Genomic DNA, 16,438 nt, shown 5'->3' with positions numbered 1-16,438 from the left:
TGAGGTTTGGGAAACTTTGCCCCTCCTGGTAGGATTGTATATCCCATACGTCACTAGCTCACGGACTCTTGCCAATATGAAAGAAAGAAATTTATCAGGTAAGTTCTTACATAAATTATGTTTTTGCTTTGACTCCATTTAAAGGAACACTCAAGTCAAAATAAACTTTTATGATTTAGATCGTGCAGTTTTAAGTCACTTTCCAATTTATTTCTATTATCAAATTTTGCAGTCTTTTTATATTCACACTTTCTGGGTAACAAGATCCTACTGAGCATGTGCACAAGCTTCTAGGGTAAACATATACTAGTCTGTAATTGGCTGATGTCTGTCACTTGCTATAGGGTAAATGGCAAAAAAGAAAAAAATAAATTTGTCAAAAAAATCTATCTAGTTTCATTTTGCCTGGTTTTTTTTTTTTATTATGCACTTGTTAATTATGAAATTCTACTGCATTGAGTGGTCCTTTAAACAGAGCCTTGTTTTTTTTGTTGTTGTTTTTTTTTATTTATTTACCTGTCAAAACTATATTATTTTTTTTAAGTAGACAACCTAAAGTATTGCCCATTTTGTTATATTTCATGCCACCATTTCACCACCAAATACTGCGATCAAATATAAAAAAGAAATTGTCATTTTATTTTATTTTTCATAAACTTTGGGTTTCTCACTGAAATTATTTACATACTGCTTGTGCATTCATGGCACAAATGATTGTAAAAGCTTATCTGGTATCCCCTTTGTTCAGAGATAGCGGTTTTCTCATTACCAAAAAAGCAATGGCAACGCTATATATGTGTGCTAATTGCAGCTGCACACCACACTTCTATTATTCCCGGCAGTGAAGGAGTTAATTGGGTAGCTTGTAAGGTTAATATTAGCTTTAGTGTAGAGAATGCCCTTCCACCCGACTCTTCCCTTTCTCACCCCCATCTTAAGTACTGTCAGTCTGCCAATATTACATTTTAAGGCTTTTTTTTTTTTTTTCTTCCTGCAGGGTAGGATCCCCCTTACCCTCCAACCTCCCTGATCCATCCAAACAGCTCTTCCCTCCCCCTCTAACTAGTGTCTGCCAGTACCTATAAAATGTGCATATATTTATTTTTTATCTTCTTCTGTAGGGTAGTGGTCCCCCCATCTCACACTCCCTCCATTTTTTGTTATTTTTCTGTGTAGGGTCCTCCCACTCCCTCCCTCCTCTGCGCTGTGCCGCCCACCTCTGCGCTGTGCCGCCCACTCGCCTCCTGGATTCCCTCCTGCACCTCTGCCGGCACCAGCAGATGATCTTTATACACAGTGACACTGTGAGTGTCACTGTGTGTAATGATCTGGCATCTGTCCTCATGGAACCGGAGTACCGATCGCACTATGGTTCCATATGCGGGCAGATGCCTGGAGCACAAACTCCAGTGTGTGTGTGTGTGTATATGTATGTGTGTGTATATATATATTTCTCCTACATTGGTGTATACCTAATCTACTCAGAAAGGCCCCTCCACTCTGGAATGAAGAGGGAGGAGGCCTCATTTTCGCGCCTCAATTGCGCAGTTGTTTTGACTAGGAAGTTCATGCAGCTTCACGTGGGGAGTCCAGAGGCATCAGAAAGTACTTCAGAGAGGCTTATTTCCTACTTAAATAATCCCTAAGGAAGGTAAAAGCCACAGTAGAGGCTGTGGCATTGTACTGTAGTGTTTTTAACCAGTTAACTGCTGTTATTAGCTCCGGTTTGGGCATTAAGGGGTTAATTGGTCTGAAAATTTGTGTGCAATCTTTTCAAAGCATTAAGACACTGTGGTGAAAATTTCATTAAAATCGGATGTTTATTTGATGGTTTTTTGATGTTTCAGTAATAAAGTGTGCACTTTTATTATTTAAAGACACAGTAACGTTTTTGTCAAAAATAATTTTTATTGCATTGAAGTGCTGTTTAAGTCTGTCAAACATGTCTGACCCTTCAGATAGCCTATGTTCTGTATGTTCAAAGGCCAAGGTGGTTCCCCCATTAAATATATGTGTGAAGTGTGCCATAGCGTCCAAACAGCTTAAGGACCGTACAATCACGCTTAAAGATATAGCCCAAGATGATTCTTTAGCTGAAGGTAGTGAGGATAGCCCGCTATCCCCTCCTTCTGTGTCAACACCAGCTATGCCCACGCAAGCGATGCCCAGTACATCTAGCGCACCAATTGCTATTACTATGCAACAGTTAGCGGTAGTAATGGATAATTCTCTCGCAGCATTTTTATCCAAACTGCCAGCTTTTCCAAGGAAGCGTGATTGCTCAGTTTTAAATACAGAAAATGAGCAAGCAGACGCAGAGGATAATTTATCTGTAGTGCCCTCACATCAATCTGACTTGGTGGTGAGGGAGGGCCTGTCTGAGGGAGAAATTTCTGACACAGGAAAAGTTTCTCAGCAGGCAGAGCCTGATACCATAGCATTTAAATTTAAACTAGAACACCTCCGCGCCCTACTTAAGGAGGTCCTAGCTACACTTGATGATTGTGACTCTTTGGTGGTCCCAGAAAAATTGTGTAAAATGGACTAATTCTTAGAGGTCCCAGTACACACTGATGCGTTTCCGATACCTAAGAGGGTGGCGGATATCGTGACTAAGGAGTGGGAAAAGCCAGGTGTACCTTTTGTTCCCCCTCCTATATTTAAGAAAATGTTCCCAATTGTTGACCCCAGAAGGGACGCGTGGCAGACGGTCCCTAAGGTAGAGGGGGCAGTTTCAACATTAGCTAAGCGCACAACTATACCAATAGAGGACAGTTGCGCTTTCAAAGATCCTATGGATAAAAAACTAGAAGGTTTACTTAAGAAAATCTTTGTTCAACAGGGTTTTCTTCAACCAATTTCTTGCATTATTCCTGTAACCACTGCAGCGGCTTTTTGGTTTGAGGAACTAGAAAACTCGCTCCAGAAGGAGACTTCTTATGATGAAGTCATGGACAGAATTCACGCCCTGAAGTTGGCTAATTCTTTCATTACAGATGCCGCTTTGCAGTTAGCTAAATTAGCGGCGAAAAATTCTGGTTTCGCAATCGTGGTGCGCAGAGCGCTTTGGTTAAAATCTTGGTCGGCGGATGTGTCGTCCAAAACAAAATTGCTTAATATTCCTTTCAAGGGTAAGACCCTATTCGGGCCAGAGTTGAAAGAAATTATTTCAGATATCACTGGGCCCTTCCACAAGATAGACCTTTCAAAGCTAAAAATGAGTCTAATTTTCGTTCCTTTCGCAATTTCAGGAACGGACCTGCTTCTACCTCTACAGCCACTAGGCAAGAGGGTAACTCATCCCAGCCCAAACCAGCATGGAAACCATTGCAAGGCTGGAACAAGGGTAAACAGGCCAAGAAGCCTGCTGCTGCTACCAAGACAGCATGAAGGGGTAGCCCCCGATCCGGGACCGGATCTAGTAGGGGGCAGACTTTCTCTCTTTGCTCAGGCTTGGGCAAGAGATGTTCCGGACCCCTGGGCACTAGAAATTGTCTCTCAGGGGTTTCTTCTAGAATTCAAGGACCTTCCTCCAAGGGGAAGGTTCCACATGTCTCGCTTATCTTTAGACCAGATAAAGAGACAGGCATTCTTACATTGCGGAGAAGAACTTTTAAAAATGGGAGTGATACACCCAGTTCCAACAGCAGAACTAGGACTGGGATTTTACTCAAACCTGTTTGTAGTTCCCAAAAAGGAAGGAACTTTCAGGCCAATTCTGGATTTAAAAATCCTAAACAAATTCCTCAGAGTTCCATCATTCAAAATGGAAACCATTCTGACAATTTTACCAATGATCCAGGAGGGTCAATATATGACTACCGTGGACTTAAAGGATGCGTACCTGCATATTCCTATCCACAAAGATCACCATCAGTTCCTGAGGTTCGCCTTTCTGGACAAGCATTACCAGTTCGTGGCTCTTCCCTTCGGATTGGCCACTGCTCCCAGAATTTTCACAAAGGTTCTAGGGTCCCTTCTAGCGGTGCTAAGGCCAAGGGGCATTGCAGTAGCACCTTACCTAGACGACATTCTAATACAAGCGTCGTCCTTTCACAAAGCAAAGGCTCATACGGACATTGTTCTAGCCTTTCTAAGGTCTCACGGGTGGAAGGTGAACATAGAAAAGAGTTCTCTGTCCCCGTTCACAAGGGTTCCCTTCCTGGGAACAATAATAGACTCGGTAGAAATGAAAATCTTTCTGACGGAGGTCAGGAAGTTAAAACTTTTGAACACTTGTCGAGTTCTTCAATCCATTCCTCAACCCTCCATAGCTCAGTGCATGGAGGTAATAGGACTAATGGTTGCGGCAATGGATGTGGTTCCCTTTGCTCGAATTCATTTAAGACCATTGCAACTGTGCATGCTCAAACAGTGGAATGGGGATTATGCAGATTTGTCTCCCCAGATACAAATGGACCAGAAAACCAGAGACTCACTCCTCTGGTGGTTGTCTCAGGATCACCTGTCTCAGGGAATGAGTTTCCGCAGACCGGAGTGGATCATTGTCACGACCGACGCCAGCCTCTTAGGCTGGGGTGCGGTCTGGGAGTCCCTGAAAGCTCAGGGTCTATGGTCTCGGGAAGAATCTCTTCTCCCAATAAACATTTTGGAATTGAGAGCGATATTCAATGCGCTCCAGGCATGGCCTCAACTAGCGGAGGCCAAATTCATCAGATTTCAGTCGGACAACATGACGACTGTAGCGTACATCAATCATCAGGGGGGAACAAAGAGTTCCCTGGCGATGAGGGAGGTATCCAAGATCATCAAATGGGCAGAGGATCACTCCTGCCATCTATCAGCAATTCACATCCCAGGCGTGGACAACTGGGAAGCGGATTATCTGAGTCGTCAGACTTTCCATCCGGGGGAGTGGGAACTTCACCCGGAGGTTTTTGCCCAGTTAACTCAACTATGGGGCATTCCAGATGTGGATCTGATGGCGTCACGTCAGAACTCCAAAGTTCCACGTTACGGGTCCAGGTCCAGGGATCCCAAGGCGACATTGGTAGATGCCTTAGTAGCGCCTTGGTCGTTCAATCTAGCTTATGTCTTTCCACCGTTTCCTCTTCTCCCCCGGCTAGTAGCCAGGATCAAACAGGAGAAGGCTTCGGTAATTCTGATAGCTCCTGCGTGGCCACGCTGGACTTGGTATGCAGACCAGGTGAATATGTCATCGGTTCCACCATGGAAGCTACCTTTGAGACAGGACCTTCTAATTCAAGGTCCATTCGAACATCCAAACCTAGTTTCTCTGCAACTGACTGCTTGGAGATTGAACGCTTGATTCTAGCTAAGCGTGGGTTTTCGGAATCGGTTATAGATACTCTGATCCAGGCTAGAAAGCCTGTCACCAGGAAAATTTACCATAAGATATGGCGGAAATATCTTTGCTGGTGCGAATCCAAGGGTTACTCATGGAGTAAAATTAGGATTCCAAGGATACTATCTTTTCTCCAAGAAGGATTGGAGAAAGGTCTGTCAGCTAGTTCCTTAAAAGGACAGATATCTGCTCTGTCTGTTTTGTTACACAAGCGTCTGGCAGCCGTGCCAGATGTTCAGGCGTTTGTACAGGCTTTAGTCAGAATCAAGCCTGTCTACAGACCTGTGGCTCCTCCATGGAGTCTAAATTTAGTTCTTTCAGTTCTTCAAGGGGTTCCGTTTGAACCTCTACATTCCATAGATATTAAGTTACTATCTTGGAAAGTTTTGTTTTTGGTAGCTATTTCTTCTGCTAGAAGAGTTTCTGAATTGTCTGCTTTGCAGTGTAATTCACCTTACCTGGTGTTCCATGCAGATAAGGTTGTTTTACGTACCAAACCTGGTTTTCTTCCAAAAGTGGTTTCCAATAAGAATATTAACCAGGAAATAGTTGTTCCTTCTCTGTGTCCTAATCCAGTTTCTAACAAGGAACGTCTGTTACACAATCTTGATGTGGTTCATGCTTTGAAGTTTTATCTAAAAGCAACTAAAGACTTCAGACAAACATCGTCCTTGTTTGTCGTCTATTCTGGCAAGAGGAGAGGTCAAAAGGCGACTGCGACCTCTCTGTCTTTCTGGCTGAAAAGCATCATCCGGTTGGCTTATGAGACTGCTGGAAGGCAGCCTCCTGAACGAATTACAGCTCACTCTACTAGAGCTGTGGCTTCCACATGGGCTTTCAAGAATGAGGCTTCTGTTGAACAGATCTGTAAGGCAGCAACTTGGTCTTCACTGCATACATTTGCCAAATTTTACAAATTCGATACTTTTGCTTCTTCGGAGGCTATTTTTGGGAGAAAGGTTTTACAAGCAGTGGTGCCTTCCGTTTAGGTTACCTGACTTGTTCCCTCCCTTCATCCGTGTCCTAAAGCTTTGGTATTGGTTCCCACAAGTAAGGATGAATCCGTGGACCGTATACACCAATGTAGGAGAAAACAGAATTTCTCCAACATAGGTGTGTCCGGTCCACGGCGTCATCCTTACTTGTGGGATATTCTCCTCCCCAACAGGAAATGGCAAAGAGCCCAGCAAAGCTGGTCACATGATCCCTCCTAGGCTCCGCCTACCCCAGTCATTCTCTTTGCCGTTGTACAGGCAACATCTCCACGGAGATGGCTTAGAGTTTTTTAGTGTTTAACTGTAGTTTTTCATTATTCAATCAAGAGTTTGTTATTTTCAAATAGTGCTGGTACGTACTATTTACTCAGAAACAGAAAAGAGATGAAGAATTCTGTTTGTATGAGGAAAATGATTTTAGCAACCGTAACTAAAATCCATGGCTGTTCCACACAGGACTGTTGAGAGCATTAACTTCAGTTGGGGGAACAGTTTGCAGTCCTTTGCTGCTTGAGGTATGACACATTCTAACAAGACGATGTAATGCTGGAAGCTGTCATTTTCCCTATGGGATCCGGTAAGCCATGTTTATTACGATTGTAAATAAGGGCTTCACAAGGGCTTATTTAGACTGTAGACATTTTTTGGGCTAAATCGATTGATATTAACACTTATTTAGCCTTGAGGAATCATTTATTCTGGGTATTTTGATATAATTATATCGGCAGGCACTGTTTTAGACACCTTATTCTTTAGGGGCTTTCCCAAAGCATAGGCAGAGTCTCATTTTCGCGCCGGTGTTGCGCACTTGTTTTTGAGAGGCATGGCATGCAGTTGCATGTGAGAGGAGCTCTGATACTGATAAAAGACTTCTGAAGGCATCATTTGGTATCGTATTCCCCTTGGGTTTGGTTGGGTCTCAGCAAAGCAGATACCAGGGACTGTAAAGGGGTTAAAGCTTAAAACGGCTCCGGTTCCGTTATTTTAAGGGTTAAAGCTTCCAAAATTGGTGTGCAATATTTTCAAGGCTTTAAGACACTGTGGTGAAAGTTTGGTGAATTTTGAACAATTCCTTCATGTTTTTTCGCAATTGCAGTAATAAAGTGTGTTCAGTTTAAAATTTAAAGTGACAGTAACGGTTTTATTTCAAAACGTTTTTTGTACTTTCTTATCAAGTTTATGCCTGTTTAACATGTCTGAACTGCCAGATAGACTGTGTTCTGAATGTGGGGAAGCCAGAATTCCTATTCATTTAAATAAATGTGATTTATGTGATAATGACAATGATGCCCAAGATGATTCCTCAAGTGAGGGGAGTAAGCATGGTACTGCATCATTCCCTCCTTCGTCTACACGAGTCTTGCCCACTCAGGAGGCCCCTAGTACATCTAGCGCGCCAATACTCCTTACTATGCAACAATTAACGGCTGTAATGGATAATTCTGTCAAAAACATTTTAGCCAAAATGAACCCTTGTCAGCGTAAGCGTGGATGCTCTGTTTTAGTTACTGAAGAGCATGACGACGCTGATATTAATATCTCTGAAGGGCCCCTAACCCAATCTGAGGGAGCCAGGGAGGTTTTGTCTGAGGGAGAAATTACTGATTTAGGGAACATTTCTCAGCAGGCTGAATCTGATGTGATTACTTTTAAATTTAAATTGGAACATCTCCGCATTTTGCTTAAGGAGGTATTATCCACTCTGGATGATTGTGAAAATTTGGTCATCCCAGAGAAACTATGTAAAATGGACAAGTTCCTAGAGGTGCCGGGGCTCCCAGAAGCTTTTCCTATACCCAAGCGGGTGGCGGACATTGTTAATAAAGAATGGGAAAGGCCCGGTATTCCTTTCGTCCCTCCCCCCATATTTAAAAAATTGTTTCCTATGGTCGACCCCAGAAAGGACTTATGGCAGTCAGTCCCCAAGGTCGAGGGAGCGGTTTCTACTTTAAACAAACGCACCACTATTCCCATAGAGGATAGTTGTGCTTTCAAAGATCCTATGGATAAAAAATTAGAAGGTTTGCTTAAAAAGATGTTTGTTCAGCAGGGTTACCTTCTACAACCCATTTCATGCATTGTCCCTGTCACTACAGCCGCATATTTCTGGTTTGATGAACTGATTAAGGTGCTCGATAGTGACTCTCCTCCTTATGAGGAGATTATGGACAGAGTCAATGCTCTCAAATTGGCTAATTCTTTCACTCTAGACGCCTCTTTGCAATTGGCTAAGTTAGCGGCTAAGAATTCTGGGTTTGCTATTGTGGCGCGCAGAGCGCTTTGGTTGAAATCTTGGTCGGCTGATGCGTCTTCCAAGAACAAGCTACTAAACATTCCTTTCAAGGGGAAAACGCTGTTTGGTCCTGACTTGAAAGAGATTATCTCTGATATCACTGGGGGTAAGGGCCATGCCCTTCCTCAGGATCGGCCTTTCAAGGCAAAAAATAGACCTAATTTTCGTCCCTTTCGTAAAAACGGACCAGCCCAAGGTGCTACGTCCTCTAAGCAAGAGGGTAATACTTCTCAGGCCAAGCCAGCTTGGAGACCAATGCAAGGCTGGAACAAGGGAAAGCAGGCAAAGAAACCTGCCACTGCTACCAAGACAGCATGAAATATCGGCCCCCGATCCGGGACCGGATCTGGTGGGGGGCAGACTCTCTCTCTTCGCTCAGGCTTGGGCAAGAGATGTTCTGGATCCTTGGGCGCTAGAAATAGTCTCCCAGGGTTATCTTCTGGAATTCAAGGGACTTCCCCCAAGGGGAAGGTTCCACAGGTCTCAGTTGTCTTCAGACCACATAAAAAGACAGGCGTTCTTACATTGTGTAGAAGACCTGTTAAAAATGGGAGTGATTCATCCTGTTCCATTGAGAGAACAAGGGATGGGGTTCTACTCCAATCTGTTCATAGTTCCCAAAAAAGAGGGAACGTTCAGACCAATCCTAGATCTCAAGATCTTAAACAAATTTCTCAAGGTCCCATCTTTCAAGATGGAAACCATTCGAACTATCCTTCCTTCCATCCAGGAAGGTCAATTCATGACCACGGTGGATTTAAAGGATGCGTATCTACATATTCCTATCCACAAGGAACATCATCGGTTCCTAAGGTTTGCATTCCTGGACAAACATTACCAGTTCGTGGCGCTTCCTTTCGGATTAGCCACTGCTCCAAGGATTTTCACAAAGGTACTAGGGTCCCTTCTAGCTGTGCTAAGACCAAGGGGCATTGCAGTTGTACCTTACCTGGACGACATTCTGATTCAAGCGTCGTCCCTCCCTCGAGCAAAGGCTCACACGGACATCGTCCTGGCCTTTCTCAGATCGCACGGCTGGAAAGTGAACGTGGAAAAGAGTTCTCTATCCCCGTCAACAAGGGTTCCCTTCTTGGGAACAATTATAGACTCCTCAGAAATGAGGATTTTTCTAACAGAGGCCAGAAAGACAAAGCTTCTGGACTCTTGTCGAATACTTCATTCCGTTCCTCTTCCTTCCGTAGCTCAGTGCATGGAAGTGATCGGGTTGATGGTAGCGACAATGGACATAGTTCCTTTTGCGCGCATTCATCTAAGACCATTACAACTGTGCATGCTCAGTCAGTGGAATGGGGACTATACAGACTTGTCTCCAAAGATACAAGTAAATCAGAGGACCAGAGACTCACTCCGTTGGTGGCTGTCCCTGGACAACCTGTCTCGAGGGATGACATTCCACAGACCAGAGTGGGTCATTGTCACGACCGACGCCAGTCTGATGGGCTGGGGCGCGGTCTGGGGATCCCTGAAAGCTCAGGGTCTTTGGTCTCGGGAAGAATCTCTTCTACCGATAAATATTCTGGAACTGAGAGCGATATTCAATGCTCTCAAGGCTTGGCCTCAGCTAGCGAGGACCAAGTTCATACGGTTTCAATCAGACAACATGACGACTGTTGCGTATATCAACCATCAGGGGGGAACAAGGAGTTCCCTAGCGATGGAAGAAGTGACCAAGATTATTCTATGGGCGGAGTCTCACTCCTGCCACCTGTCTGCTATCCACATCCCGGGAGTGGAAAATTGGGAAGCGGATTTTCTGAGTCGTCAGACATTGCATCCGGGGGAGTGGGAACTCCATCCGGAAATCTTTGCCCAAGTCACTCAACTTTGGGGCATTCCAGACATGGATCTGATGGCCTCTCGTCAGAACTTCAAAGTTCCTTGCTACGGGTCCAGATCCAGGGATCCCAAGGCGGCTCTAGTGGATGCACTAGTAGCACCTTGGACCTTCAAACTAGCTTATGTGTTCCCGCCGTTTCCTCTCATCCCCAGGCTGGTAGCCAGGATCAATCAGGAGAGGGCGTCGGTGATCTTGATAGCTCCTGCGTGGCCACGCAGGACTTGGTATGCAGATCTGGTGAATATGTCATCGGCTCCACCTTGGAAGCTACCTTTGAGACGAGACCTTCTTGTTCAGGGTCCGTTCGAACATCCGAATCTGGTTTCACTCCAGCTGACTGCTTGGAGATTGAACGCTTGATTTTATCGAAGCGAGGTTTCTCAGATTCTGTTATCGATACTCTTGTTCAGGCCAGAAAGCCTGTAACTAGAAAGATTTACCACAAAATTTGGAAAAAATATATCTGTTGGTGTGAATCTAAAGGATTCCCTTGGGACAAGGTTAAGATTCCTAGGATTCTATCCTTCCTTCAAGAAGGATTGGAAAAGGGATTGTCGGCAAGTTCCCTGAAGGGACAGATTTCTGCCTTGTCGGTGTTACTTCACAAAAAACTGGCAGCTGTGCCAGATGTTCAAGCCTTTGTTCAGGCTCTGGTTAGAATCAAGCCTGTTTACAAACCTTTGACTCCTCCTTGGAGTCTCAATCTAGTTCTTTCAGTTCTTCAGGGGGTTCCGTTTGAACCCTTACATTCCGTTGATATTAAGTTATTATCTTGGAAAGTTTTGTTTTTAGTTGCAATTTCTTCTGCTAGAAGAGTTTCAGAATTATCTGCTCTGCAGTGTTCTCCTCCTTATCTGGTGTTCCATGCAGATAAGGTGGTTTTACGTACTAAACCTGGTTTTCTTCCAAAAGTTGTTTCTAACAAAAACATTAACCAGGAGATTATCGTACCTTCTCTGTGTCCGAAACCAGTTTCAAAGAAGGAACGCTTGTTGCACAATTTGGATGTTGTTCGCGCTCTAAAATTCTATTTAGATGCTACAAAGGATTTTAGACAAACATCTTCCCTGTTTGTTGTTTATTCAGGTAAAAGGAGAGGTCAAAAAGCAACTTCTACCTCTCTCTCTTTTTGGATTAAAAGCATCATCAGGTTGGCTTACGAGACTGCCGGACGGCAGCCTCCCGAAAGAATCACGGCTCATTCCACTAGGGCTGTGGCTTCCACATGGGCCTTCAAGAACGAGGCTTCTGTTGATCAGATATGTAGGGCAGCGACTTGGTCTTCACTGCACACTTTTACCAAATTTTACAAGTTTGATACTTTTGCTTCTTCTGAGGCTATTTTTGGGAGAAAGGTTTTGCAAGCCGTGGTGCCTTCCATTTAGGTGACCTGATTTGCTCCCTCCCTTCATCCGTGTCCTAAAGCTTTGGTATTGGTTCCCACAAGTAAGGATGACGCCGTGGACCGGACACACCTATGTTGGAGAAAACAGAATTTATGTTTACCTGATAAATTTCTTTCTCCAACGGTGTGTCCGGTCCACGGCCCGCCCTGGTTTTTTAATCAGGTCTGATAATTTATTTTCTTTAACTACAGTCACCACGGTACCATATGGTTTCTCCTATGCTATTATTCCTCCTTAACGTCGGTCGAATGACTGGGGTAGGCGGAGCCTAGGAGGGATCATGTGACCAGCTTTGCTGGGCTCTTTGCCATTTCCTGTTGGGGAGGAGAATATCCCACAAGTAAGGATGACGCCGTGGACCGGACACACCGTTGGAGAAAGAAATTTATCAGGTAAACAGAATTTATGTTTACCTGATAAATTTCTTTCTCCTACGGTGTATCCGGTCCACGGCCCACCCTGGCGTTTGGTCAGGTTTAAATTTATTTTTGTAAACTACAGTCACCACTGCTACGGTAGCCAAAGTAACGCATGGCTACTTTACATGTCCAGATGAGTGAAGTGGTTTAAGGACCAGTAAATACAGTAGATTTGCATAATCAACAAATGCACAATAAAAAGGCAATACAAAAGCACTTAGTCTGAAATCAAATGATTAGATTTTTTTTCTGACAAAATTCATAGTCATGTCCACTACTCCTGTATTATGTGACAGCCATCAGCAAATCACAAATGCATATACGTATATTCTGTGAATTCTTGCACATGCTCAGTAGGAGCTGGTGACTCAAAAATTGTAAGTATAAAAAGTGTGCACATTTTGTTAATGGAGGTAAAAGGGAAAGTTGTTTATAATTGCATCCTCTATCTGAATCATGAAAGTTTAATTTTGAGTGTCCCTTAAAGCTGTTATGTTTCTCTGTCTTTGGAATCTCAATGGAAGAAAGATTAAGGCAGACTTGTCTGGCTCTTTGTCTATCTTCATGGACATCACAAAAGGATGTACTGTATGACATTAAATAAGGTTTCCTGGTGAATTATTCTTTATATTGTCTTTATTTCAGTAGACGGTGCTTGTTCTAAAGAGGCTAAAGGTTTATTTGGCTTGGGCAGTTTGTTTTATGGTGACCTATGCAGAGCAGCTGTCTGGAGTATGTATCACATGTTTGATATGCATAAGCGGATACTAGATTTTGCAGCATGGTTCTGTGTCACTTCTAATAAAAATCAATGTTTTAGCATGATTTGCTTGATCTGATTTTTTTTCCTTTTTTTTTTTTTCCTTTTTTTTTTTTTTTTTTTTTTCTTCTTGCTCTTGTATTTACTGGTTTGGTGGTAGTTCATCTGTGATTTCTCATGTGGTGAACCAAGATAATAAGAAATTATAAATCCTACTGTACATTATTGGTTCAGTTCAATAAGTAGCAAGCATTACTTATACTCCCCCTTTACACAAACACTTTGTATTTAAACTCAAGGTGTTTAGCGAATAATACTTTATATATACTTTCAATATTTAATTTGCCCCTTTATTGTAAGTAAGCTCAGGAAATTGTGTTTTTTGTAATTCTTAGAACTTATAATGCACCCTGCTAACTTCTGAAAGCTATCCCTGCTACACATCGTTCCCTAAATGGCTTTAATTGCTAACAACTGCATTTTATAATATTATTATAACCTTTTGTCTGCACTCAAGCCTAGACTGACTCCTCTAAGAAAGGAAATTGTGGGTGGAGTTTGGATAATGAAAAACAATTTCAGCAAACAAGCGTTAGTGTTTTAAAAACATTTAGTCTTGGCTGATATGTTATTCTATATCAACACGACCAGATGTTATGGTCTGTAAAAGAATAGTGTCAGGCAGCAAGTAATTAGAAGACTGCCTAAAAAGGAAGAGGTGTGTGTGCCCTCCCTAATGTGGAATGTTTGTTTGAGGAGTGCTACTTAGGGAACAGAGTGAATATATGTAACTTATGCTTTGCTTTAGTATCTATTTATCTCTCTTGTAGGTGCAAATATTTTGCGAGACTCCTCAGGCAATGTGAAACTAGGAGATTTTGGTGCCAGTAAACGACTTCAGACGATCTGCCTCTCGGGCACAGGGATAAAGTCAGTCACCGGTACACCTTACTGGATGAGTCCAGAAGTTATCAGTGGAGAGGGTTATGGGAGAAAAGCAGACATTTGGTAAGTATTGAGGGGAGCAGGCATCGGTTGTCCATAATGACCCAATATCCAGCATTTTCAAACTCCTACAAAATTGAACTGCAAGAGATTTAAAAAGTTAATACCTTTAAAGGACCACTCAATGCAGTACAATTGCATAATTAACAAGTGCATAATAAAAATACAATGTTTTAACACCTACTTTGAATTTTAAATAAGCAGTCGATTTTTATTTTCCCTAACATTTTTTTTTTCCCATTTTCCGGCCCCCTGTATAACGTGACAAACATCAACCAATTACAGACTAGTATACATGAACCCTGTGAGCTTGTGCACATGCTCAGTAGGATCTTGTTCCCCAGAAAGTGTGTATATTAAAAGATTGTGAAAAATGTGATAATGGAAGTAAATTGGAAAGTGTCTTAAAACTGCTGCTCTTTCTGAATCATAAGTTACTTTGAGTGTCACTTTCATAGGAATAAATTGTCTTTCTCTTTCTTTTTATATGAAGTATTCTGTTAAAAAACTAAAAATGTTTAAATTGCTAGTACCAAATCTAGGTTACTTATTTCTTCATTTAATATTTTTTTATGGTCAACACATCTTTTGATGCATATTTTTACCTCTGTTCTAAAAGTGATTTTGTCTATTTTGTCTCAGGAGCGTAGGGTGCACAGTTGTGGAAATGCTAACTGAAAAACCTCCTTGGGCAGAGTTTGAGTCAATGGCGGCAATCTTCAAAATCGCTACTCAGCCCACCAACCCACAGCTTCCAGCCCATGTGTCAGAGCATTGTCGGGATTTCCTGAAAAGGATTTTTGTAGATGCCAAACTTAGACCCTCAGCAGACGAACTTTTGAGGCATACGTTTGCCCAGTATCACTAGCGGCCTCTATCCATCAAACTGCAAACTGCTGTGTTTACTTCCTTCCAAAGGCGACGGCACTTTAAAAAAATTAAAAAAAGACAAACCAGAGATATCATTGGATGACAAGAGAGATGTGTGCTATACTTTTGCTATCTCTCGATATCTATCTGTTCCTCAAACAAGACTGGAGCTCAATGTTTTAGTTGGGGGTGTAGTGAGGACTTTTAACTGAGCTTGGAACTTATTTCTATACAAGGTATTGATACGGTTCACCCAGACCAAGCACTTTATTACATTTTCATTCTTCCTTGAAAAATAGGGACCACCTGGTACAGGATGAAATGATGGTTGTGAAGAATACATATACACCCATCAGCCTGAGGCAGCTCAGTTAATTTCTGGCAATTCATGCGCTTGCTTGTTCATTGCTTGCAATTTGAGATTTTTTTTATCCAGTTAAGATTTTTTTTGTTTTGTTCTAGTGTTCTTGATTTTTTATTTTTTTTTAGTTGTGGATAGCATTTGGGCTGTAAATCTGAATTTTAAGGGTGTATCTGTTTCATCCTAGTTTTGGAATTCTTGAGAAGTGATTGTGGTTTAACATGAAAGATTGCAGGACATGATTATAATTTCAATTTTCAGCTGCCTACTTAAGAAATCAGCCAATATGGTACAGAGATTATAGACACTTAAGAAAAGCCTCTATGTCTATCACCCTTGTGAGTGCAACAACTGTTAGGACACTTTAATAACAAAAATCCTTGAACAGAATTAGGGAACTATTGGGATTATTTTGTTTGTTCCATAAACTTGAGTGATTGATGTATGTATTTGGGCTTTTCTGCAGCAACAATACTGTAATTTCAGTTAAAGAGCTTTGTTTGAATCATGATTGCAATCTCTTTTCCGTTGTGTATGCTGTTCTCTGGTTAGTCTTAAGGCACTTTTGCAGTTGCACATATAGAAAATAATGCATAAAAAGTACTAGCACTCTCTTTTTAACTTTGGTACACAGTTATGGTGCTTTTTATTCCATCCTTTTTAACTTTACAATCAGCTTCAGTATATATAATAAGTTGCCACCAAACCAGCATGTTTTAACCATGCAAACTTTTAGAAAGCTTTTATTACATTAATATCTCTGTTTGAGTAATGAATCACATTTTGTATTTTAAAAACCATGGGTTGATATACACTCCCCTTGTCTAAAATCTAAAGTTAAAAAATGTTTAAAAATAAAGAAAACACAAAATAGGAAATACCACCAACAATATTGATTAATTGTAAACGTTTAGTACACGTTTCTTTGTAAAGTTATGCATGTTTGGTGAATAACAAATTTTAAGTAATTTTAGTATATCCAGGCCATCAGAATTAGGGAGAAAACTGTTATAGTGTAAATTCTTATAGATGGTATTCACAAAACATGGCCAGTTTAGTTTATTTAAAATGGCTTCTCTTGCTTTGTATATTCTTATTTAAAAAATAAAGTTTTGCTTGGTCAGGTTAGCTAAAACTCAGCCCCC

The 16,438-nt window shown here is 41.9% G+C and overlaps 1 protein-coding gene across 1 annotated transcript in view; it reads left to right on the top strand.

Moving 5' to 3' along the window:
* Window positions 1-16,183, top strand: part of MAP3K2 (mitogen-activated protein kinase kinase kinase 2) — a gene marked incomplete in the record, with an annotated part of 657,765 nt that extends 641,582 nt beyond the window's left edge. Inside the window, 2 exon segments of the mRNA XM_053712317.1 lie at window positions 13,888-14,065; window positions 14,705-16,183. Coding sequence (XP_053568292.1) covers window positions 13,888-14,065; window positions 14,705-14,930 — 404 coding nt within the window.
* Window positions 16,184-16,438: the final 255 nt, after the last annotated feature.

Source organism: Bombina bombina, chromosome 1 (assembly GCF_027579735.1).
Source record: "Bombina bombina isolate aBomBom1 chromosome 1, aBomBom1.pri, whole genome shotgun sequence".
Taxonomy (NCBI): domain Eukaryota; kingdom Metazoa; phylum Chordata; class Amphibia; order Anura; family Bombinatoridae; genus Bombina; species Bombina bombina.
The sequence above is the reverse complement of the archived record's forward strand: the minus strand, read 5'-3'. Positions and strand labels throughout refer to the sequence as shown.